This window comes from Charadrius vociferus, unplaced genomic scaffold (genome assembly GCF_000708025.1).
Source record: "Charadrius vociferus isolate BGI_N301 unplaced genomic scaffold, ASM70802v2 scaffold385, whole genome shotgun sequence".
In the NCBI taxonomy this organism is placed as follows: Eukaryota; Metazoa; Chordata; class Aves; order Charadriiformes; family Charadriidae; genus Charadrius; species Charadrius vociferus.
The window spans coordinates 1,928,725-1,955,381 of record NW_009648925.1 but is presented as its reverse complement, the minus strand read 5'-3'; the positions used below and the strand labels follow the sequence as shown (position 1 = coordinate 1,955,381).

At 39.1% G+C, this 26,657-nt stretch overlaps 1 protein-coding gene across 1 annotated transcript; it reads right to left on the bottom strand.

The window, feature by feature from the left end:
* Nucleotides 1–1,089: 1,089 nt before the first annotated feature.
* On the bottom strand, nucleotides 1,090–26,657 carry OSBPL11 (oxysterol binding protein-like 11). Its single transcript, XM_009887263.1, has 12 exons — nucleotides 26,591–26,657; nucleotides 25,275–25,450; nucleotides 24,390–24,469; nucleotides 23,173–23,355; nucleotides 18,823–19,024; nucleotides 14,366–14,511; nucleotides 12,175–12,315; nucleotides 9,669–10,167; nucleotides 7,644–7,830; nucleotides 3,620–3,802; nucleotides 2,822–2,975; nucleotides 1,090–1,406 (listed from the first exon to the last, which is right to left on the bottom strand). The coding sequence occupies exons 1-12, from the start codon at nucleotides 26,650–26,652 to the stop codon at nucleotides 1,329–1,331; spliced, it is 2,091 nt and encodes a 696-aa protein (XP_009885565.1). The 5' UTR covers nucleotides 26,653–26,657; the 3' UTR covers nucleotides 1,090–1,328.

Genomic DNA, 26,657 nt, shown 5'->3' with positions numbered 1-26,657 from the left:
AGATCACACAGTTGTGAGTTCTCGTAACGCTGGATCAGGTGCCGCCATTGCCATGGCTGGGAAGTGGCAGATAATGTTATATACACTGACTGGAAGACTACATCAGAAGAAAAAACAGAGTAAGGCACCACTGTTGGAAAAATTAAGGTAGCTTGTAGTTACAATAACGAAAGCCATAGTAAGTACTATTCTTAATTGCCAGCAATTCTTAGACTTCAATAAAATAGTTATAAAAAAACAAAACAAAGGATGTTTGTACCTGAATACAGTTTCCTGATATCTGATTGTGTTTCAAATCAATACCCAGTCCTCAGCATAATCAGCTTTTTTTTTTTATGGTAAGATGAAAAACCAGGACCTACAGTCCACGTATACACAGGTCACATTTCACTGCTTTGTTCCGAATAACACCACAGGAGACAAACCAAAACAATCCAAAGGACAATTTGTAACACTGATACTTCCCCTCTGAGATGATTAGATGGGCAGAGAAATTTAAATACAAAATTGTACGTTTTCTGTTCATTTTGAAAGCCTTAGTCCTTGGGAAGGGAAGGTGGAGGAAGAAGAAAAAAGGCCAGACCTCATTACATTATAACATGAGAAAAATCAAAGTCACTCAAAGAGATTTAATAAAATTAGGAGTTGAAAAGCGTTCAAATTACTTTTCCAATTCAAGTCAATTATTTCAAGTATATTAAAATGTTTCAGAGGAAAAATTTCTCCATGGTTACAATTCTTTTATAAATCCATAAAAAAGAAAGGTAGTCTCTACATATATCCCATATTCCTCCGATGCATGCACACGTTCTCTCTGAAGAAAAAAAGTCATCACGATCCAGTTGTTTCTTAACACTGATTTCAGGCACATCTTCCAAACATCCCTCCAGTTTTTGCCAGAAAGGTTAATCACTGGGCATAAAAGCAGCAATTTTTTGTTGCTGTTGTCTACATGGGTACTGAGCAGGTTTCAGTTAAAGAGCTTGATGCTGATTCTGAAAAAGTTCCCATGTCACTCCAATATCCAACAGTTTCTTCTTCTCTTAGGCAGCTTTTGCAACCAGATGTACTTAGAAGAATCTTACACAATTCAGATAAAATCTCTTGGATCATACAAAAAACAAGTTGGTTGAATGTACCTGGCAAGTTTGTCTCTACAACTTTTTTTTTTTTAAACAGCTTTAAAGTGCCCTAGTATACTTATTTCTTTATGCTCATTTAAACTTTCACAATTACATAAAAAGGGGACACTCAGTGTAATTACTGTGTTTTGAGAGACAGGGGAAAAAGGAGAGGAAAATCAGAAAACTCATCTTAAAGCAGCTTTTCTAGTTAGTGTCCATTTGCTGGATTTGCACAGCAGAGACTGTTTTCCAGAGGGGTTTATGGTAAACCCAGCCATCTCCCTGCAATTGTAAGAGAAAATATGGTTATAATAAAGACAATGCCCCAGGAGAATTCCCTTCACGCAACTATTAGACTGATAGCTGCGAAAACTAGATGGACATAGCTTATACCTTTAACTCCCACAGATTAAGACACAGAGATCAGCACTGAAGGCTTTTGAGACTTCAGAACATGTCCGGACTCTTGCCGAGCCACAGCGCTCTCTGGGAATCGACTGCACTTGTAATTAACCTAGATGGAAAGCCACTCTTCTCAACTCCCTGATCCAGATTACTTTAAAAAGCCAAACAAGAAGCCAGCAGGGAGGCAGCTATCCAAGATTATCAGCTCTAACGCAGCCCAACCGCTAACCCGGAAATGAAGCAGTTCAGGATTACACTTAAACATTTTCTGAGTAGATCCGTATCTCAGATTAGCAACAGAATTTCACCTCTTCTAAATCTAGATAGGAATATAAATATAAAAAATAAAATAAAATATAAATATCTAAATCCGAGCTAGTCATACTAACATAGCTTTAGAGGACAAAAAACTTCATTGGAGCTAACATAGTCCTGAATTTAAAAAACAAAACCCGGAGAGAAAAAAAAAAAAAAGAAAAACACCTTTTTAGCCCATTTTAAACCCTTGCTAGACCACAGATACAGGAAAAAGAAGGGGGAGTTACATTACTACAGTTTCACAGGTAACGCTTTCACTACAAGGAGAGTCTAAGCTACTACAGCATAAATTTTAGTTGAGTCGTCCCCTCTTGCATGGGGCTCTTCAAAGCTCTCTACACAAGCAGGGTCTCATCATCTGGATCACAAGGAAAGCCTATTTAAAAGTTATCATACCAGCAGCCCCCAGTCGTCCTGAGCAGGCTGCAGTTCACTTTCTTAAAAGTCTCACTGCATTATTATTACTACTACCATTACTGAAATACAGGTTAAGCCATTCGAACAAATAATCTCCGTCCAAAACGTAACATACAAGAACACAAGTTGAGAACTCATGTTCCTTCTTGCTAACAGTAATATCTTGGGTTCATATGCACACAAGATAAGCAAAATTAGTACTACTGATTATTTTCTTTGGGTATTTACTGTTACAGTCTACTTACAGGCATACACGTAAAGCTGTTTTCCATGTACCACGAGGAAGTGCTTGGTAAAAGAAACCAAACCACAAAACAGGCAAACATTTTGTTGCAAGGGAATCGCCAAACCAAAGTGTTTGGGAAATGAAGGGTAAAGTCCCACCTTCACATGTCTGAGAGTGCTTATGTCACCTTACTCCTATGGATCCCATGGAGCTAAACTACAAATCTAAAGCCAAATACTCTCTTCGGACAGGACACGGACCCTTATGTGCACCTGCTTTCATTGTAGCTCTGCCTCTGCCCTCATCAACAGCTAACCGCTTGGGAACTTACTTCTTTAAGGAAATATTTAGTACACCAAGGTGTTTCTGTTTCAGCACGAATCCTCTCTTCATTCCTCTGTCGTTCTTCAAGGGCTCGCTTGTGCTCTGTAGCCTTATCGATGTCTCCATCCCGCAGAGACTCTGTTACATGCTGCCACAGCCTCCTACAAAACAAATTGTTAACTTCGGTTTTCAAAAGTTTTCTCAGCCTGCCACCTCAAACTACAGGATCATCGCATGCAGTTCCTTCAGAACAGGAGCGCTCCCCTCCACTTACACACGACAAATCAACCCAGGCCGGAGCACGATGGTGCAGCACAGGCAGAAGGGCTCACAGCCGAGTCTTATAGCTACACAAGCAATGAGGAGCAGGTAAGAAGGGCTCTGAGGTTTCAGCTGTGCCAATCTAATGTCTGTTTGTATAGCCTTTAAAGTTGCTATGGAAGTGTTACTCAACAAGCAGATTCTTGTGAGGACCTCCCTTGTCAGGAGCTGCCCTGCTGAGTAGCTGATGGTTAAAACAAAACAAACAAGAAGGCTCTGCTCTAGCAGGCACTTTATGAACACATAAGACAACTCTGTCCATGAATAAGAGACAAGATAAATAACCATGTGCCTGCAACTTGTTATTTTGCACTTTTTATTTTGCACTTGGGTTTAATTTTTCATTTAAAAAAAAAAACCCACAAAAAGACCATTGCTGCTAAGCACTATCCATAAATAATATCTACATTTGCAGGTTTACCTAAGGCGTTCACCGGACGGCTTAGAACAAAAAGGGTCAGACAATAGTGAAAACATACTCTACCTAGATTCAAATGGTCCTTGTTTCTCAAGGGGCCGGACTCGTTTTCTTGTCACAGACAGCTTTGTCAAGTCCACGTATTTTGTCTCCCCATTGCTGTAGGTGAACTCGAGCACATTGTTCCATTCCCCTTGCACTCTGCACACCACTGTGTTCGTCACGTTCTGCTTCACTTCACCTGTGACTCTAGGAAAGCGATTTATTTTTAAAAGGACATGGCTGAAGACACCTGAGGACTATTCCTCACATAATCACTCAATTCAATTCTGAATGAGCTGGCAAACTTCTCACGCTGCCTTGAAAAATGTTAGTTACTTGAATTGTATTTGCATGGAGAAGCTAAAAGAGCAAAGTGACTTTCACTCATTGCTCTAGTTCTCTTCATGTTACCCAGGAAATTCCATTTTTGGCTTCAGCTTAAACTGGTTTGAAAGCTTTTAATGAAACTGAAAATTAGAAAGAAACCAACACAGGCTGGTTCACGTGTAACAAGCGGTTGATCACTTCCACTTGAAACATCACATCAGATATGTAGTTCAGCCTTAAAAAATAAAAAATAAACTTTCTAGCAAGAATGAATCTCACTACCTGCTAGCACTTCATCTCACATCTTTACATCTCAGTGTTCTCCATATGTAGGTGGTCTCATTTTTACGATGCTCACATAAGCAGCAGACACACAAATGCAGAAAGCAAGGTAGGAAACTAGCAATCGGAACTGCTTTGCGTTCCTGGCTCTTCCACAGAAACCTCTGCCAATAACAAGATATTAAAAGTCTTTCTAATATGCAGTATTTCGTTCAAAGTGTTGAATACATGCTCAAGTATCACCACTATTACACACACTGACGCATATTTTTCTTCTCAACACCAAGACCTATCCAAAGACCTCCCAACACTCACTTCATCCTGAATCAAGGAGCAGAAGCTTACAGAGCATTGCCAGGCAAGCAAATTACCACCCTCAAACAGAACTTTTATCCCAGGAAGAAGAAATAAAAGGGTCTGCACGCTATGCAAACCAGACTTGAGACATTCGCACCTGTAAGGTGCTGCAGGATTCATAAAGTACACTATCTCCAGCTCCAATTAAACTGCAATTACACAAGCTCTCTACAACACACAACTCTCCAGCTCCCCTTCCCGCATTTCATCAGCACTTGCACAAAGCATCTCCTTTCACACTTACATTACGTGCAGCTAATAATAGCTAACTTACACACTACTGGTGTACTGTTATTTCCTTTGAACAACTGCATATAGAGGAACACAAAGCAGTTCTTTCGCACTCCCACTTTGCCCACACTGGCTGTGTGCTATTACACTCAGAAGGGAGTGCAGGACATGCAGATGCCACTCTCTTCCACAGGCACCGGTCACTTCCAGCTGTGTCTGCATCTACTTGTGCCCCCCCCAAGCCCAGCATAAAATCAGAGAAATTAATTTCTCAGGCAACAAAACAAGTATCACAGGCAAGACCTTCCAGCCCAGACATACTGGATGCCAGTCAAATCAGACCTGTGGGGAATCACCAGGGCAAGTGGGGAAAGCTCGCAGCTGGCTCAGAGCAGGAGGCAGCAGCAGCAGCCAGGGCTTCTGCCACATCCTGCGCATGCCGGAGGCAGCTGGAGCCACAGCATGGTCCAGCAGCTCAAACCTACTTTAACTTCATTAGAAAGATCTTCCAAAAAAAAAAAAAAAACCAAAACCAAACACACCAGACTGACAAGGATGTGCTCCTGCTCAGGCACAGTTTTCTATTTCCAAAATTTAAGATTCATTCAAAAGAGGCCAGAGTTGAAGCAAAATGAGCAATAAAAGCACGTTTACATTAAACTATCAAGCTTTTTTTTTTTTTGTGGAAGTTAACAAGCACTAACAGTTTCTGAAAACAACTGAAGAAGTAAGTGACAAGCAAGCAGCCTTCATTTTGTGCTACTTTTTCATCCAGCGGCTTCCACACCCCACCAAAGCTATCACACATGGCGGAGTTCCCGTCCTCCTCTCAAGAGATCTCTGAACAGACCGAATCTACAGGATGCCAGAGACCAGCCTGTTTGGACTTTGCAGTTACATCTTCATAACTTTAAAAGCCTAATTTTTCCAAGCACTGTGTGCTTACAACAAAATACCGACATCCAGTATTTCATATCAATCACAAAACTACTGTCTCTGCTCAGCTTAAAGGAAACAAAGTTATATCACTCACTACTAAGGTGCAATATCAAGCTGCTATATTAAACTCTCGTTACAACCTGTATTTCTTCAAGTTGCATTGCTCTGTGACACACAACCATTCCCAGCATTGCAGGTCATATCATCCGTCTGAACTAATACTAGCGATAAAAATCTGCTAGCACTTATTTGTAAGCTTGGCATGATTGATATATGCCTAGCTGTTCGTTATCAACATCCTCTGTTTCATCAAACTAAAGAGGTACAGGACCAAGGAGCTAATATCCAGCTGAGGTCTAACAACAAGGGTCACTCTACAAAAAAAAAAAAAAAATCTATAACATTGCCATAGCAACTCACTTGCGCTCCGCGTAACCATGACAACACTGCTGCTTCCCCACCAAGAGATTCTTTTGGCAATGGCCAATCACCACCATGTCAAATTTTCAATAGCTACAGTACCTTGAACAGATCGGTCTTTAAAAATGTCTCTAAATCTGTGACTAATTTCAGAGAGACAAATAACAAAACAGTTTCCAAAACTAAATCATTGAAGCAAAATTGCATCCTGTCACTTATTTTATGGCGCAACAGGAGCTATTGCAAGGTGGAAGACACACTATAAGCACTGGAAATGAAAATCCCAAACGATGCATCACTTTAAAATTGTTACAAGAGAAAGAGAGCTACATGTAAGCTTCAGTTCTCCAGATGCCATTGGGACAGAGGAGCTATGGTTCCATGTTAAATTCAAAGCATGCATTGGAATTTATGGGGCAAAGTGCTTCAAGATGGAAGCTTTAGTGGGGTTTTTTGTTTTCCTTTAAATGACAAATACAGCCTTACCCTACTGTTTCAGAAAGAAGGATTTATAGAAGACTGATGACTTTTTGCAGCCTGTGAGAGCAACCCATGTTTAAGAAGTTCTGATGTTCTAGGCTGTTACGCATTTCATTATCATCTCTTACGCATTTAATCTAAGAAAGGTTTTAATAAACACGGTCCAACAAAATGCTCTGGAACCAGATATTCTTTGTGTGACTACTAAATTTTCTCCTTCCTTAATTGTCTATATATTAGCACAAGGCTAATCTACAGTAGTCTTACTATACAATCTCTATAAATATCAGTGTAAATGAGTTCTAAAAAGCTTTTACACTAAGTGTGCAGACACTTCCTAGAATCTGCTACAAGTAACCCCAAGCAAATTTTCTCTGGATTTTCTTTTACCGGTTAGTTTTTAAACCATGCACACACAATGAAGAATTACCACTACAACGATTACCGGTTTTGTCTTTTAAAAAAAGGTATTTTTTACTTAGAGATTTTCTAGGTGCTTAAACTTGATAGTCTTATGTTCCTTATACAGAAATCCCAAGACCAATAAGTAACAGAAGACTATTTACTAATGTTCCTCGCAGTGCAACTACAATGCATGTTGCAACCAACATGCAACAACCCCTTCAAGACAGCAAGATCAACCTCATTTCAAAGAGCAAATTGAAAAATAGAAAAAACTAACCAACTTCTAACAGAACTAAGAGAATCTGCGGCAGCCAGGAACAAAAGCCAGGAGCTCTGTTTTCCCAGTGATTTGAAGAGTGTCAAACACAGTATTTCCTTACTGTCTTTAAAGGCAGGCTGATTTTTCCCTGAGGATCACATAAGATGCAGTTGTTCAGTTATGATATTGTTTAAGAGCACAGCAGTACCTTCAAGTGTTTATGAACAGGAACAACGTTTTCTCAGACTATCAAATTAGTATTATTCAGCACACAGAACAGGGAAGTTACACAGCTACTGCAGTTCTAGAGCGCTGATTACATGGAAAAATAGAAAAAAGTGTTCTCACCGATGCAATTTGCCACCGTAGAAGGGCTTGGTGTGAAAGTTAATACTTGCAGAATACCCAGTCTTCGCACAGTTAATGTTGACTTTTCCTCCCAGTTCTACCCAGGGAACAGTTAAAATCGACCGAGCGTATGCGCAGGGCAGAGAGAAGGTGTATTCTTCCCCATGTTCCAAGAGACTTAAGAGACCTGTGTGAAGAAATACGAGAATCCCTAAATCAAGACCATTTTAGAAAAGACCAAACAAGTCATTGAGACAGATATCTAATACTACATCTGACTACTTTTCCTCATGGCCCATCACACCAAAAAGAAACACGCCCACACCCCACATAAGTGACAGCTATTACAGATTCTAGATATAATTATTTTCCTGAAAGTACTAACCTGAGTAACAGGCATTTATGTTTCTTTTGAGAAAAGACATTCATCCTAATAATATTGCTCCATAAATTACAACATTGTGCTGAGCAACACACTTTTCAGTAACATGTAGAAGTAAATTTAGATTAGATATTAGGAAGAAATTTTTCACTGAGCGTGGTAAGGCACTGGCACAGGTTGCCCAGAGAAGCTGTGGCTGTCCCATCCCTGGAGGTGCTCAAGGCCAGGCTGGATGGGGCTTGGAGTAACCTGGGCTGGTGGGAGGTGTCCCTGCCCATGGCAGGGGGGTTGGAACTAGATGATCTTTAAGGTCCCTTCCAACCTAAACCATTCTATGATTCTATATGAAAGGACTGGTCACTCTCTTATTGATGGTTCTGGAGCATGGCAACACAAGACTTACGCTGCCAAAAGCAAATAAGGAATTAATACCCTGAACTGCAGATCCCGAGGAAGGCCAACGTTCCTGTTCCGGTTTCTCTCTCTGTAGTACATCCTGACCTATCTGAAGGCAGGTAGCAGAGACAATCCTCCTTACCGTACCTCTCTGCCAAGATAAACCCAACTCTTCCCTGACAGTAGCTTTTGCAATGAACACCAAGAATCTCTTTTCTTTGGGTTTTAACATGCTTGGGTGTGTTTGATTCCTATAAAAAACCCCAAACACAAGATCCACCTCCTGCAATTGCAAGAGCATAGCATGACAATTGACTGGTGCCTGCAGCAACCCAGGCCACTGTAGCATATTATCACTGTGTGTCTGATGTTGCTTTTCAGAAATTCTGATGGTTTTCATACTTATGACACGATTTAAGAAATGCCCTAAGGGAGATACTAACTTCAGAAATTACCTGGTACAGGCAAAATATCGAGATGTGCCTTCCACAGCCCCTGCCATGCTCATTCCCTCGGCAGATACACAGTGTACATGCCAGAGCCTGGAATGCCCAGACGCTGTGCAACATACACAGGGGACACGGAATGGGAGACACTGTCTCTTGCAGTAAAGACTAGTACTAAAGGAAAATGACAGTTTAAGGGCAGTTAACCGTCTCTGTCCCTGAAGAATCCAATTTTTCTAGTTAAAGAAAATTAAAACTTGCATAGTAAGATATGTAAGCACAATACATGCAAATGCAACAACACTTCCATTTATTAAATGTCTGATGCAAATTAATTTGTATGATGCTTTAGAAACATTCACAAACAACAGTTTACATTACAGTAACTGCCCTTTGGTTTAAAAGTCAAATTTCCAAATATAATCCTGATTTTTGCCAAAGCATAAATCTATCTAGTTTTTTTTCCACATGTGAAAACTTGGTGTTTATAATGAGGACTTGTAGTATCTTCTGTACTTTGTAAACAGTAAAAATAAAGTAAAAAAACCTGAATGACTGTCCATTAAGAATTGCAGATCACAAGCATTAAAGGAAAAATAAAAAAGTACATTAAAAAAATCTGAACACACACAATAGCAGCTGACATCTCCGCAAGCAAATTTTTTTTGAAGAGTCTTTGAAAGAAAACCACTGACCAGTAACCATCTGTATTTCTGCCAGAGGCATACAACATCAAATTTCCTCTCAAACAAATACTTCGGTAGTTTTATAAAATTAATAAAGGACAGAAGTTACACTTACCCTCACCAACCATTGTCACTCCTATTGACATTCCTAAGAATTTACTTTTTGTCCAGACATGGGCATTGACGCACATCTTTCTCTCTACACATTCAGCGTAAAACCCTGAGACAGGAGGATGGTGGGACACTTGCTCGGCCACAAATTTTACTGTATAGTAGTCCAGCTCTGTTTGGCCTTCCAGATATTTAGAAAGAGTTACTTGCTCTGAGGCGGAGTGAGCAGAGAAGTTACTGCCAGCATCAGTGCTTACATCGCTCTTCGGCATCCTCCAGGAGCAGTGAAACGTTTCCCCAATGATTGGATTGTATGGTTTCTTTGCAATAGCTCCTTTGCGACCTTCATGAAATGAAGTGAGATAATACTCAACGAAGCGGATCATCCTCTCCTCAGGGGTAGTGCCATTTGTGATTGCAATGAAGAGATCTGGGTGGGACATGAAGTCTGCGTACATCTCCAACAATGATCGCTTCTCTAAAATAAAAGTGGGAAGAACTACCTGAAATAAAAGAAAACCCAGAAAACTCTAGTAAGTAAAAGAAAGAGGCGGGGATTTTTATAAAGGAAAATCGCCAGTGCAGGATTCTGTCTTGTTTTGGACACCACAATTTCAGACTAAACTTTCTTGTCCCTCTTCCAAGATGTGAGCAAACTACAGTGACCAGAGGTCCCAGAAAAGCAATTTACAAGGAGGAAAAAAAGCCCAATAAGTACTATTAGAACTAAAGAGATTGAAAGAGACTGAGCATCCCTCAAAAAACATAGAAGAACTGCAAAGAGATAATGTGTTCCACATGTCTGTGGAGGAGAAAACAAGCAGGAAGAAGCTCAAACTACAGCAAGGAAGGCTCAGAGCAGAAGTCAGGAAAGGTTTTGTCTAATGGAAAGAAAAGCAGGCAAGCTATACCAGTGCTCTTGAGAGACTGCAGAGTCTCTCTCACCACAACAACTAGGACAAGCATCTCTGAGAAATAACATAGTATAGGTTGATCTTGTACCTCTGAGCGGAGGTCCTTATACTTTCTCAGTTATATTTACCACTATAGAAAACAGCAGTCCTGTCCTTTGCTGAGCCAAGAGCAATACTGCAGAGTAAGAGGCTGTAGCTATCATCAGTTTTTTCCTTCCCTGTAGTGGCAACAAACCTCATGTAACTAACTGTTGTAAAGAGCAACACAGAGTGACTCAACCATGAGATCAAGATAGTCCATTTAAATCAGCTGCATTCAAAGAGGTCGAGCGCAGGCGTAAGACTCTCAACAGATACACAAGTTAGGCTGAATATGCTTGCCATGTTGTTGCAACACCAACCTGGAATATAAAGTTGCTTTTCATTTCAGTACGCTGATATTTAAGTTAAATGAGATTCTAACAACTTCATTACCTGTTCTGAAGTCAGGCTTATCGCATTTCAATGCTTTACCTGCTCTGAACTAAAGATAATTCTACACTCACAGCCAAAAGTCACAACTGGGAGACTGACTTGACAATTTGTTCCAACTAAGAGAAAAAGATAGACTAAATCCAATCTTCACTATAAGTGAAATAATGACTTAATGAATTCCTGATTAAGCAACAGCAGTTTAAGTTTGGCTCACAGACAGCGAGGCCTGTTCATACCACCTTTTTTTCCAAATTGTGGAACGTAAGCTCCACAACACAAGTGTTTCTAGTGACCAAGTAGCTAGCACTCAAAAAACATAGTTTGAAAAAAAAAATTATCCATAATTCCAAGAATTAGAGTGCTTTCCTCATTCCATAGTACTAAAAAAAAATCCATTTTTGTTTTAAAAGTGTCTAGTGCGTATGGTAAGAAATCTTTACAGGAGTTAATTGAACATAAGTTGGTAGAAGCCCAATTTTCTCCGAGTTGCTGCCCAAGTTGTCTAACAGCAACTGAGCATTACTTTTTCAAAGCTGCTTGCTTCCGAGATCTGCACTAAAGTGTCAAACCCACTTCCCTCCAGTGTAACTTTGCTCCTGCTTGCTATAGCTGTGAGCAAACACAGAAATGAGAATAGGACAGGGAAGCATAAACAGACATCTGATGATAATGGGGAACCAAAAGAAAACTTCTTTTCAGAAGCAGCATGAATAGAGGTGTAGGGTTATGCGACTTGCGTGTAAAAGCATTATCAAGTGAGGAAAAACACATCATGGAAGCAAAGCAGCAAGACAAAAATATGAGAAGGCTGTAGAAAACAGCATGGAATGAGTAAGGGGGAAACAAAGGAAAGAAAACAGGCCATTATAGGAAAGCCAACAAAAACACACCAGAAACCACAAAGAGAATCTAATAGAAAAGATAACAGCCAGTTGCATTAAAGAAAATCCACTCCCTCAGTGTGTTCCACTTAAAACCTGCAATGTCCTGGGACATCAGATCTTGCGGCCTGAAGTTGCTACAGGTCACAATTTCATATTAAACTTAACATTGTTCAGTACAGGAGTTGAGTTTAAAATTGCATTTCACTTTTACTGCAGTCTTCACACTTCAGTTACTTACTCTCGTTAAGTCCATGCCAAGTTTCAGCTGAGACAAGAGATGCAAGATAACACTGCGCTGTTCTTCCACTGCTCCTAGATCATCTTCTTTATCATCACAGATATCCTCCAGCTCCTCATCTGGATTTATTTCTTCAGGTTCCTAAGATAACAGCCATAAACATCAGCTCAAAGATGCGACTGGCCAAACGATATCCAAAAAAAAAAAAAGGGACTTCATATTGCATTTAACTGTCCATGTAGGAAAAAAGACTAAACAACTCCCTGCAGAAAGCTGCACAATGGAATCTACCCCCAAGATAAACAACAGTTGAAGAATTTAAAGGGACATTAATGTAACTCGGTGCAGATTTCATCTACAGGATTCAGGCTAAGACTTCTCACTGTCTTTTACATGGGTCGGAGGGGTTGGGGGCAGGAGCTTAAAAGCAAGTATGACCTGTTTTCCTGTAAGTTTTGGGAGCTAACAGAGTGTCAAGCATCTTACCCATACACAGAAACAGGAAAGCAAATGCTAGCAGAAATTCCAACCCCCTCAGTAACACCCTCCCACCTCCACACTACTTCAGGCTTTCCAGTGTTGCCATCCTTACTCCAAAGGCTGTAGCAAGTGGTAGTTCCTAGTTAATTGCTTACTGCCACAGCTGATGACAAGCAATTAACATATCTACAAGCTAGTCTTCACAAGCATTATCAATGTTGCTTCTAGTGCCAATACATAACAGTAAAGGAAAAAGTAACTTGGAGTAGTTTTATAAAAACAACAACAACAAAAAAAATCACACATACACACACCACACACGCTGGTTGTCTGTTGGTATAAGTAAAGCACCCAGACAGACTAGCAGAAATTGTATGAGCACTGTTTTAACAACCACCATCCCGCAAGCACTGTTTTAAAAACCATCACCCTGCAAGCAGAAAGTCAAGCGCTTCAGGCGGAAGGAAAGGTGGTACTCCTAGGGCTCTGAGCAGCATCCTCCTGGGGCAAACAGCTGGAGGGATGCAGATGCGGAGGGGACAGGGACTGAATGCCACAGGAGGGCAGTAATATGCACCTGGACCAGCTGCCCCAGCTCAAGGCAAATTTGTGCACACTCAGCCAAACACAGGGGGCCAAGCCCTCACTCAGAGCTCAAACCCTGATGAAAACTGCAGTATTGCACAGGTGACTCCTCCCCAAGGATGCTATTGTAAATAAGGGAGATGAAAATACCTAAAGGGAAATAAGGGAGCTGAAAATATGTAAGGGGAGTGATAAGACTAGTCACATCCCAAACACGGACAGTGATATACATTAAGCACTTGAACTGTAACTCAATTATTAGAAGAAGGAAGGAATTAATTGATTTATTTGAAAGCTCCTGGTTTGTTTCATTTGTTCTTATTTTAACTTAGTAGCAACTACTCAGATCCATTTAAAAATCTATAAGCTATAACAACTAAAAAAAAACTTTTCTGTTTCAATTTTGCTATAAGATAGCACAGTGCTGTTGCAGAGACATACAACAGCACATTATCTCTTCACAATGATAAAGTCCCATCCAAACAATTGTGTGAAACTAACTAATATAAGAAGAATGTAATTATGATTTTCTAGCATAGTTAGGAAAACATGCTCTTTATCATATTCCCTGCTGGTTTTTTACTTTAGTCTTTTGCACTTCAAATCAATTTTGACAGTTATAATGACACACACTGTAGTATTTCAAATACATTAAGCCATACTGAAGTCAAGTGATGAGAGTTGCTCAGATTAAGAAAAACAGACACAGCAAGAGCTAGAAAAGAGATTTAATATCTGAAGACAAGCAATTTTGTGTCTTGTCTACTTAGGCAGCACTTCTTGGGCCCATTTTGAGAGTGTCGTGAATTCCAGTTTGGTTTTTTACATTTCAATTTCCAGTTGGTTAGATCAAAATGCAAGGGAATACTGCAACAACACCTTGCATTACCATCCCAATTAGTCTCCTCCACTTGACAGCTACTTACAGAAAGCAGCAAAAATTTATTGAAAAAGCAAGGCAGAAAGTTTCATTTACTGCAACTGCACACACTCTTCCTCCAACACAGCTAATAAAAAAGTGTGAGAAGAATTGTCATTAAATCACGTTCACATAATACGATTGAAAAATTTACCGATATTCCTCAAAATAATTCCCCACAGAAATGGGATGTTCACATTACCTTACCCTTGTTAGCTGGCAGGGCTCTGCAACGGACTGCTCTTCTCTGACAGATGCTGGCTTGTTTATCTCTGCTGGGAAATTCTGAGCTGCTCCATTTTTGAAGTGGTTTGCCAGAGATATCTTCGGTTCCAACCAATTGATCGTCGTTCCTGAAGCAAAAGAAAGTTTGCGCTGAAACTTGCTCATCCTCTGGAAGGTCAGTAAATAGCAATTTTCACAAAAGAGCTATTTTTTAAGGAATAAGCTGAAAGCAGCCAATTCCTCCTGCAGCCAATCCCTTCAGCAGCCACTAAACAAAGGTGGTGCAATGAGACACCACCTTCAGCGATCATTAGCACAAACACTGCGATTGGCGAGCTGTAATACATGCAACTTGGACTGGAGAAACTAGTTGGTGTCATGAAAGGTGTAATCAGATGTAATCAGACACTACAGGAAGAACCCAGTATCACGGGGAATGTTAAGTAACCCTTACGATTTTCCTTAACTCGTACCAAAAAAAAAAAAAGCCCACCACTTATTAGCTTCTCAAACCTGGCTCTGTTCTAGACTAAAAAGAGCTAAAGCAGAAAAAGTTTTGTTGCCAGTGTTTTCTCTGGAAAGGGTACTTGTCTTTTCTCCACTGCAAAGGCGGCAAGCACACGCTACTGAATAAATAATAGTTGCCCAAAAGAAATAAAACGCTGCAGGGCTTGGAAAGCTATTACCCACTCAATGATTCCAGCATCTCTAGTTACCCCCAGCTAATTTATCAGGACTGATCAGGTTCCTCGTTAATAATACAAATGTTCCATTCTTTTTCAAAGGCTAATAAATGTACAGGTGATTCCCATCAGTTTTTACTGAAGAATACACAAAATGACAAACCATCTCGGACAGGTTACAAACAGAGAAATTATTAGGAATTCTGAATTTCTCCCACCACACAGCAGTTTCCTGTCCTTAGGAACCTACACCGAGGCGGCTCATGTCTCTTCCTATATGATACACAATCCTTTATATTCAGACATCTGTTACCTGGAACTAGGTCACATCCTCAACCACAACAGGCAGAGCAAGCTTAATTCAGATAAACGGCAGCATTTCCACTGGGAAAATACGGGGGCAAGAAAAGAGTCCAGCTTTGCTAATGGGACCAGACAACCTTCTCCCCAGCAAGACAGTTTATTTTCATCAAGTCTATTACTCATTAATCCATTACATATTGAGAAATGAGAATCCCTCAGCAGTCTAAGCTATTTAAACAGAAGTTTCAAAGTCAAAAAAAAAGATGCTCAGAAGGTCACTGTCACGCTCACCTTTTTGAAAAGGTTTTACTTATCTTTAAAACCTCTTCATGAACAGTACCTGCTTTCCAAGCTGTAACTTTCACCACACTAATCTCTAATTGCATGTTTGAGGCTGCATTTAATCCACACTCACTGCCTCTACATTAGCTTGAATTTAACAAGTAGCCTCTCTTTCATACTCCCTATCAGCTACTTCTAAAATAACCCTATTTATTACTAAATTCTGTTCAATTTTTGCTGTTTAATTCTAGGAGATTGTTTTTGGTGGGATTTTTTGGTTTTGGTTTTTTGGTTTTTTAAGTGATTTGAGCTACCAGCTGTGTTTTAATCTTTATGAGTGGACAGGATACCTCACTAATACTCATCTTCAACTGGAAGATCATATTCAAATCTGCTCTCAACTATTTCAGGTAGCACAAGCTATTCTCTTTACTTGTGATCTCCTCCTCCCCTAAAGTCTTCACCCAATATTCTTTTTTTATTTTAAACAGTTGTCAACACTTCCCCTCTGCTTCAACACAAAGCTCTCAGTCTACAGTCTTCACTTTCAACATTTTTCTTCAAAAGTTGCAAATGGTTGTTGCAATTCACCTTTATGATAATGAAATATTTTTTTTTTTTAATTCAGTACATTATTTCACCACTTTTAACTTTTTCTCAACTCAAGTCAATAGCTTCAACTTTCCTGTTCATTTTTAAGTCTGTGATTTGTAGTGTAACTTGATGCAGTTAGGGCAGGTTTTTTTTTTCACTCTTTAAGGTTTTTTTCTTTGAACAATTTATAGCAAACTGGCACTCTTACATAATTTCTAATCCTTGTTATTTAAGCCTGACAAGCACTTGCCCAACACTTTCTTAGCAGTCAAGTACCACTCTACCAGACCTGAAAATACTTTTTTCCACTTCGCGTTTAAATTTATGTTCTGTTAGACAAGTCTGCTCATCATCATCATTTCTTGCTGCATCTCACTCGTATCTAGCTGAAGTATGCTGACCTGCCTTTATGATTCTAGGAAGATTAAATAGTGCTTGTATATATTTTATTAGATAGAATAGTCTATGTTCAAGATTTTTTTTTCCCCTGAATCATTTTATATTCTCCCACACATAAATACAGAAGTGTCTCCTGCAGCATTTGAATTAAGCCTCAACCCTTTTCCTTTCTAGATCAAGTTCTGAAGCCTACCAAAAAGACTCCACCAGTTGAGCCAGAAAGATAAGTACTCCTCCTGAGTGTTGGGGGAAATCTAAGCTAAATAGTCTTAAAAAAAAATTCTTTACAATCTTTGAAAGGAACAAATGCATTATGGTATCTCTAGAAAGGCCACACCAGTAGGAGAGTGCAAGGCTGCAGAAAGGCACATGGATTCTTTTAATGGTCCATTTTTAACTCTGGTCCCAGTAATGCATCATCCAATCTGGTGCTCCTCCCCTCTCCATGCTTCTCTCTGCAACATCACCAGAAATCTTCAAGACTTGGACATCTTCAAGCAATGCTGTCAGATTTGGCTATTAACAGGCAGACACCAACTGAACAGCAGTCAGGTGAACTGAGCTCGTCCCTGCACAGTTTAAAAATTTAAGAAACTACAAAAGCATTCACAAAAAAAACCTCAACCTATTTTCTTCATAAGTTATTACAATGGTGCTCATTAGGCCTTACTTATTTCCCCAGATACAGTAATGGGTCAAAAACAAACAAAAAAAACCCCCACTTTAGTAGCACTCACATGAAAACGCCAAAACAAAACTCACTTCCGATATATGTGCACCTCCCACAGTTATGCATCAGTAGTTCAAAAAATTCACAGGGAATAGGAAGAGTTCTTTCAGTGTGAGTAACTTTGGGGTTCAGACAAAGATTTGGAAAGGTGCCATCTAGTTTTTCATTTTTAAAATGAAATTTTGAACTGAAATACAGGAAAAAAGTTAATTCATCCTATTCACTTATTCTCTTTTAATACCTGTAGTGATTTAAAAGTCACAAACTATTTTTATATAGTTTTAGTACTTTTATACAACATCCTTTTTTATCTTAGAAGCTAAACTATTTACAGCTCTGAAATAATATGCACTGGCAACGCAAGTATCACAAATATGATAAGAATATGGGAAAGAAGGTAAGAGACAACTTACAAGTGTACTTTGTTACGTACTTACCATATCTACTCTATCTGTTGTGTAAGAGAAGCATTCGAGAATACTCAAAAGCTTTTTGGTCACAGAAAGCCACAAAGTAAATACATGAAAAAAGTCACAATAAGACACAAAAGAATTTACAAACGGGAAAGCACACATTCGGTTCCACAAGCTGCACACAAATTAGGGGGAATGATACTGGTAAGCACCTACTTGCATGGAAGCAATCAACTGTGCAGACATAGCAACATACTTGCCTGCTGCCTGTGAACGCATGCGATTCCACCCATTAGCAGTGGGGTTTGGGGGGTAGGGGAGGAGTTTGCTTGCTGGGGTGTGTGTTTTTTTATGAAGAGAGATTTATTTTTCTTTTTTTAATTACCTTTAACCAATTTGCACTGGCTTACAGATCTGTTCTGGCCTCAGAATGGAATGTAAAACTTACTTTATAGCCCATGTTTTAAACTAGGATGTTAACTCAAAACAGGAATATTGATATATAAACAGTATTAATAAACTGCGCAGATGTAAAGCTTTGTATTTTAATGCTTAACTAAAAAATAAAGCTACACACATGTAAATGTGTATAGTATTTAGTGTATGAAAAAAGAAAAGCATAATATTTGACAGAGCTGTACAGGACACCGCATATCCTAGAATCTACAATCCCATAAAAGTCCCCTTTCACTATTAATGTTCCTCAGCAGCCAGTTACATCCCAAAGGCAGCCTTCTTGTTGTGGCGTCTTATGTACTTTATTCTGTTCGGAGATGCTCCCAACAAATAAATGTTGCATTTATACAGCTGCTGCCAGAGACTTCTTGGTAGAATAAAAAAACAATAAAAAGACAGCACGGGAGTTCTACCCAACACCAGCAAGTCAGATTCTAGAAAAACTCACAGGGAACAAGGCAACCAGCAGGTTTTTTTCTACCCATGTGAAACTGGATTTACTGCAATAAGTATTTTTGCAAGAAGGAAAAGATTCATATTTGTTATAGGGTCCTGCTCTTTGTGAGCATCTATACCCACCTGCTGGTAAGGATCCCTTTTGTTGAGAAGCGTGTTGTAACTGGAGAATATGGAAACAGTCATTTAAGCAGTTCATGGTTGCCATGGAAGTTGCTTTCAGCATTAATAGGTCTTGATCCAAGGATGTAAGGTGACCGGAGACAGGAAGGCATTCTATGCTCCTGATCAAGTCTCTCTGCTGGCCCTCAGCCTGAGACATCATCTGTCAAACAGAAACAGTCATTTATCAGGTAATGGAAGTGTGTTGTGTGGTACGTGTTTAGCTGTGCACACAGGGGATCCCAAATGGTTTTTTGATGATAATAAGAACTAAAAGGTAATAGATTACGTACAGTTAACTGTACTTTTTTTTTTCCTTGATGCAGCTACTAAAGAGTCATTGAATACGTGATGAAATTCCCATGGCAATACATGGCACCTTATTAACAAGTAAAAGAGTATCAAAATGACTTTAAAAAAAAAGCAAAGAGGAATTTGAACATGATACTTGCTGCAGTAAATATCAAACACTTCCATGCTTGGTTGATAGGTACGGGGGGGGGAGGGGGCGGGAAAAACACCCCACACACTCTGTGAGGAGTAATTAAGGTCTGTGCTCTGCACAGCCTGGAGGAGGATCTATGAGGTACTACCGGTGGGTATCAAGATCTTTTCACTCCCCACAAGAAGAGATTCAGCACTCTAAATGAAAAGACCTGTATCAGTTTGGCTCAAACCATACAGGATTCTCATTTATTGTCTGCACTGCCACCACGCTTAGGATCACTATCTCACTGTTTACTTTGCAGAGGGGGAAGTAAAAGCAGCAGGATTATCCGCCTCAAATCACAACTCTCCTGGTATTGCTGTTCCCCTTCTTCTCCCCCAAGCTCCTTTCCTCCTTCTTCCTGACATAGCGCACCCCTACATCACCGAACTTGCAACAGCACATTTGCCCGCAAGAGCTATAGCGCCAAAGCACACCAGCCATCAAGCAGCACACTCTGGTCTTCCAAAAACCCACATACTTTCCTCCTTGTACTCACAGAAGCAAAATATTGTTTAATTTGGGGATAAAGGCAAACCTTCTATACACGCTAGTGTCCCTTTTCTGGGGAGGCACAACAAAGAGCGTTAATGTAACTGGACAGCACTACTCTGCTATCATTACCTGTTCCGGCAGTTAAGTTAAACGTAAGAACAGATTGATTTAGCAGAACAGAAGAAGAATTTCTTTAAAGAAATCTGAGGTGCACTCGTGCATTTAGCTGCAATGGCACTGCTTAGTTTTTTAATTCCCCAATCCTAGAACTATCTTACTATTTTTTTTTTTAAGTACCTTTGCCTGCAATCTCTTCCAGGAACTGCTCTTAAGGTTTTATGCAATAAATACTTATGTATTCCTGTGTATGCATCCAAGTTCACAGTATGTGGTATTTGGAACACTTTAGGGCTTGGCTACATAGCATGCCATGGTGCGAATTCACCGAACATTGGCTCTTTGGAAGAGGAGTTAACTGTGCACAGTCAGCCTGAGCCCGGCCCAGGAGTGACAGGGTAGAAAGCTAGTAAAACACTTAGTTATACAGCTTTACCTATGCAAACACACCAGTTGCTATCAGAACATGTGTCTTATTTTCTTTCAGTCATGGGTATGATATGAGTCTTTGTGTGCAAGTTTTTTTTCCAATACTTTGAAAAACTGTTTTGGATAAAACAAACAAAAAACCCACCACACCCCACAAAAAGACTACACACAAGCTGACAAATCACTGCAACCCTTCTGGTGATCTTCACTCTTACTAATTTACTATGTGGTAGCACCCAAGAACCCCATTCCAGGATCAGGCCAGACAACAGGACAAGCCATGTTACACTGAGCACTGAAGTTCAAACAGGCACATCTCCCCTTTCAAGGAACATACTTTGAACAATCCTAAGTTCTCCCTCCTTATACACTCAGATTTGTAAAGAAAAAAAAAAAAACAGTGCCAGGGGAGAATAAAGCACTGTGATTAAAAACTCAAAATCTCTCAGAAGTCCACAGGCTATAGTTCTCACTTTGCAAACACACACACCTGCATTTAGTGCAAATCAGCATGAACATCCTTTTAGATCTCCTGTATAGCAAGGCATCCAAGTCAGCAACGTGACATGCGTTCGGCCAAGAACAAGGGGAAGCAGAAGGGAAAGGGACTGACAGAGGAACCAGCTACAGAGCAATTCACCAGAAAATTAAAAAAGATCACCGTGCAGCAGACCCTTTGAAAGAGAAGCTGTTCTTCCCACAGCTTCTCAAACTGAATTTGTAAGTATTCAAGCTGTGTCATGCTCAAGTGTAACAGGCATGCACCTACCCTTTAAGCATTTTAACTATGTCTGAAAAAATTAAAAATAAAGTAGGCATTGTCTCTATCAAGCATTTTAGCTTCAAAAAAGTAAGCGAACTAATTTTGACATTCAGAAAAGCTACCATTACTGAGGATTCTTCATCTGTACAGGTCAAAAATTAAGTTAATAAATAATCATGCTGTGTCACCAGACTCAACAGTCAAAAGGGAACATGACTAGTTTTCTGTGCTCTTTGCAATGTTAAGAAAAATCATTCCACTTTACTTCCCACCCAGCGAGAATCCCAATTAGAAGATGCAAGCCACTGCTTCAGTGCTCCAGCTCACACTCTCTCCCTTTCCTCCCTCAAATTCTGAATGCCATGTTGCCATTTGAAAAGTCAAAAAGTTAAAAAGCCATTTCTGAAAAATTACCTCACTTAAAACAGGATAGCTTCTCAAACACACAACAAGAGATAAAAGAAAAACGGCTAATAGAGCTATAAGCATGAATTCTGTAAATATTAATGCCATATTCTGTATTGTTGCTATTTTCATGCAATAGGTAGGAAAGTGCAAATACTATTTAAGTTTACCATATGTTGTAATTGTTGTCACAGACTTCTTACTAGTGTGGTACAAGTAAGACATAGCTCGATGAATCAAACTGAAAGGCAACTACCTGTATAGCTTCAGTTCCAAAATGAATTTGGAAGAAAAACTTCTCTTTCAGAGGATAAAGCAGATGTGCCAGCTTATAAAAATCAGAAGCCACAGAATGCCAAATGAAGTTTTCCTGGGTACCTGACAGAACTTCAAATGTCTTTGCATTAGCACTACAGGAGACTTTACTGTTATTAAAGAATATAAAGAGGAGAGCAGCAATTACAGTTTTGCAAGCCATCTGCAAGAACAGTCTACTGCAGACAGAAATTCACAGATTCTAAAGTCTAAAGAGACAGGCATCTCATCCAGCCTACTGAATTATTACGCCACAGGACTTGATTTAAATCAAGGAACAATGACACTGGCAGCATAACATACCAGGGCAAGTATTTCCAATACCTATTTACAGCTTCCCAATGATGAATTTACCATAGTGTTCAGCCACATATCTTAAGGTTAATGACACTCACAATACAGAGCACACTTCTGTCCCAGTTTATCTAAGCTGAATTTCTAACTATTAGATTAAAAAGTCCTCCATTAGAAACTTCTTCCAAGAAATGTATCACATTACACTAATTACACTGCTAACATTACAATAGTCACTAATATCAGTACTACTACCAAGTAACACAGGTTTGCAATTCAGTGATTAATTTTGTTTTACTATTAGCCTAAGATTAGCATGATCTACAGTGTGAATATTCACAAGTTATATCAACCAGTAGTCAATCCATTCTGGCAGTCAAGATGAAAAGGTGTTATTTCTGATTTTTCCAAAATACACTACACCTGAATGTATAGTGAAAAAAGCATACTTCCAAATCACTCATTTTATTTTGCTCTTTTAAATTACATCCATCCCTACACATTTTGGCCACACAAATTTGCATACCAGAAAGTGAAAAAAAGTAAAAATTCTAGTGCATACTAGAAATATTAGAAATTCTTAAACAATCATAACCAATTTCTCCTTAATCATAGGAGATACAAGTACAGCTTAGTCGATTCTTCTATAGCTTAACACAGGAAGAAAACAGTGTATGATGTAATAGTATCATAGTATGTGATATTGTATTTCCTTAAGGATATCCCCTTGCTACTTGTAGTGCTAGGACTAGCAAGGATAAGAACATGCAAAATTCTACCTTGAGCATCAGAATATTATTGCGGAGTACAAAAAGTCATAGAATATACATCACATGCTTCTACAATTAGCCAAGGCAAGTTACTTATCCTCACACAGCTGTGCAATAATAGCTTAGAACATGGTACTGACAATATATTCATGTAAGAATAGCAAGTTTCTCTACAATCCTACAAATAATAGGACAGCTTTTTCAAAGAATTATTAGATAATTTAAGGCATACAAACCTCTCTAACATCTACAAGGTGATCTGGCTGCATAATAGGAACTCTTTTTCCAGTTGGCAATCTGTGATGTCCAACATTGAAAAAGGAAACTGCATTTTGACTGGGTCTTCTTTGCACACCGGGAGAGTTAGCACTTCCTTGGGATGCAAGAGAGAAGCTGCGAGATTTCAGAGGAGGGTTGTTCTAATGAATAAATAAGCACATTGAGAAACATTTACAATTAATTCCAAATAACCAGCAAACATTCTAATTTGAAAGATACAGAAGATACAGCAGAATAGTTTAATTCTTGATTTTTTTTTTATAGAGCAGTTTAATTCTTGATTTTTTTATAGAGCAAGAACAGATGACAAAGCCCTAATAATGTTATTAGAAGGAACTGCTAAATAAATATGTTGCACTATCTGCTGACAGTTGCCCTGTTTTGTAGCCTAATTATGAACAATCTGTGAAATAAGATTGATCAATATGTATCACTTCTCTGACTGGAAAATTAGTCCTTGATCTGCAACAGTAATAGAAACTGACTCCTAACAAATCCTGCAAGGATCTAGCTGACATTTAAGAGAACGGAATATCATTTAGAACTATTCATTGAACTTATCTCTTAAAACAAAGCCAGCTACAAGATGTTGATCTTATCTTAAAACCAAGGTTTTATTCAGGTATCAGAATAGATGTTATGGTACTCAGGAGGTTCTATGAAATACAGTATATTTGCAACCAACACGATTAGCAAATGGAAGCAACAGCCCTCAGTGTTGAGGACTCGCTTCTCAAACATGGGAATTCATGCTAAATGTATCTGTGGGCCTTTGAGTGGTTTTTAAAAAAGGCAAAAATAAAAGGTAAGCTCCCAAAATGGAAGGCTCCAATAATACTGAAGACCTGTTTCCTTATCCACAAAAAAAACCCCCACAAAACCACTGGAAAACACCAGGCTAATAGCTTTGCCTCCTCTTCAAACGCCAGTACCAGCTCAGGGAGGACCATTCAGCTGTTCAGTGGCAAACTGACTTCACACTGTGTCATTGCTAAAGCATATGTCTATTACAAGTCAGCTATTACTCAGAAAAAGGTTTCTTAATGTAAGTGTCAAGCTCAACCACACACCCTTTTGTAGTATTCCTCTTAGATAACAGGATAGTTGTATTTGGAACTACTTCTAGCACCAGCCCAAATTACTTTCACCCATGAAAGTATCAGTCATACAATACCTTTCCAATAGCTTCCGTGTGATGCTGTGTGCATATCTGCAGCCTGCTAACCCAGTGTTGCCGTTCTTTAGCATCAGTAGCTAATAAAAGCAAACCAAAATGATTACGTGTATGAAGACATTTTTAAGTATCATCAGCAAAAGGCTGCTTAATTCTTTAAAACAGACAGAAGACTTTATCAGTACAAAGTATTTATCTAAAACTTGCTCAGCTGACCAGTAATTAGCTATAACATTAAATAAAGTTCAACATAAATGGCATGTACTTTTTTTTAGTTTTGTAACACGGAAATAACTTCAAAAAACAATAACTCCCCTCACACACATTTTAATCTAACAACATGACACATTTTAATGGAATTAGAGTAATGACTTGAGTCACGAGGACATTAGAGTAATGTCCTGATTTAGATAATGACAGCAAGTCTTCAAGAGAAGAAATACTATAAAGTATTAGCCCAGATTTCCATAGCCTGCAAAATCAGAGAACGGGCTTCTATAACCATCACAAGGCAGCTAACATATTGAACATCAGGAATAATGTAGTTCTGTGCCAGCATCAACATAGTACTGTTACCTACAATGATTTAGAAAACACTGAATCAGTATAGTTTAAGGACACTATACATGACGGTTACGTTCTACACATCTTAAGTTCATGGTCTTCTGAAAGTCATCAAACCCAAAGTACGGAACCATTCATAAAGAAGGATGGTTCTTAAGTGAAGAGTGGCATGAAAGTTTCACATAAAACCGTCATTGCAGTGGTCTGCCAAACAGTTTCTCTTGCTTTGGATCTGCTGCCAAACCCATCAGAGCAGCCACAGGTGAGAGCCAGGAGTGTCCTCTAGTGGAAGAATCCCCGGCCCAAGAATCTAGGTCCTACCTCTTAGTTTATACTGCTCCCCACTGGCAGCATTAACTGTAAAGGTGTGAGAGTCTTCATCGCTGGGTGAAATTACAGCGCCAGCTAGCTGCAGGGTACCTCTGGGCTTCAGATGTCTAGACTGCTCATTCACAAAGTACTCCAGCAGGCCAGCATCATTGTTTAAAACAAAAAATCTGCAATGATAACAAAGCAAACACACTAAAAAACAGCTCATTCTTTTCCTTTTTCTTTTTGTTTTTTTTTTTTTTTTCTTTTTGATGGAGGGGTGGGGAGGCAGGCAAAGGAAGAGGTCAAGACTTTCATTACAAGTTCACACAGATGGGGTTGGGACTTAGACGAGTCACTACAACACCAAAACATATGAATTATGTCCCCAGCAAGACTACACAAAAATTAAGTTTGTACCAATTTTTTCTCAGACACCAGGGATGCTATTGCACAACAGAACAGCTGTGCCCACAGAAGAGTGCTGTTGCAAGATTTTGTGAATTAAATGAATATCCTGAATCTCTAAGGCTTAATATATCCTTAAACTACATAAATTAAGGGTAAAACAGCCCCAGAAACAAAACAGCCAAGATACAAAACTGTGGAACTGAAGCAATTCCAGATTTTAAAAAAAATATATATATATATATGAAAGTGGACATTATGCTTCATCTACTCAACCAAGTTTAACGATAAGTATATTGACATGAATCACCGCATGCCAGTAGCGGCACGGGAATCTGGCCAGTGTGGTACATTAAGGACTCGTTTCTCCAACAGTAATTTGGTTGCACTGTGCTGCTCTAGGAACAGCATCAAGCAGGCAGCCTGACCAGAGAACAGCAAGTTATTCCGGGGGAGGGGGGGACAGGTATCCTGGAGAACTAAAGTTAAAAGCTTGCTTGAGTTTGAATTTTCAGTACAGAAGTCTTAATTTATTTTTTTTTTTAAATGATGGCATGATTTGACATAAAGCTGAAGACTCAGGAGAAGAGAAAAGAATATTTTTAATGGAAAAGGCAAAAAATAATGCTGTACATGCCTTTTTAAACACATACAAGCATAGTTTTAAGCCACCAAATGAGTTAACTGCTTCATACTACCTATCCATTTTTTTCTTATTCATGCCTTAATACAAATATTATTCATCTACACATTAGCTTAATCTATACTGAGAAAAGCATAAGACTCCCCCATAAAGTTTGCTTAACAGAAAAAGGGAAATCCAAGTATTATTTAAAAAAAAAAAACAACAAACAACTGAAGCATGTTCAATTAGATGCCGCAAAGACCAACATTACTAAAACACACCATAAAAAACTTACCGGTATTGCCAACCAGTGACGAGATTGGTATATTTCATTAGATAGCCATAAATATTTTCCATGTGAT

What these genes read in the sequence shown, in the direction of transcription:
- OSBPL11 (XM_009887263.1), bottom strand. Translation starts at nt 26,652, where the DNA reads ATGGAAAATATTTATGGCTATCTAATGAAATATACCAATCTCGTCACT. An exon ending in AGCCCTGCCAGCTAACAAGG is followed by an intron (nt 12,316 to 14,365) that starts GTAAGGTAATGT and finishes CTGTTATCTTAG; the next exon opens with GAACCTGAAGAAATAAATCC. An exon ending in TTGGCATGGACTTAACGAGA is followed by an intron (nt 10,168 to 12,174) that starts GTAAGTAACTGA and finishes CTTTTATTTCAG; the next exon opens with GTAGTTCTTCCCACTTTTAT.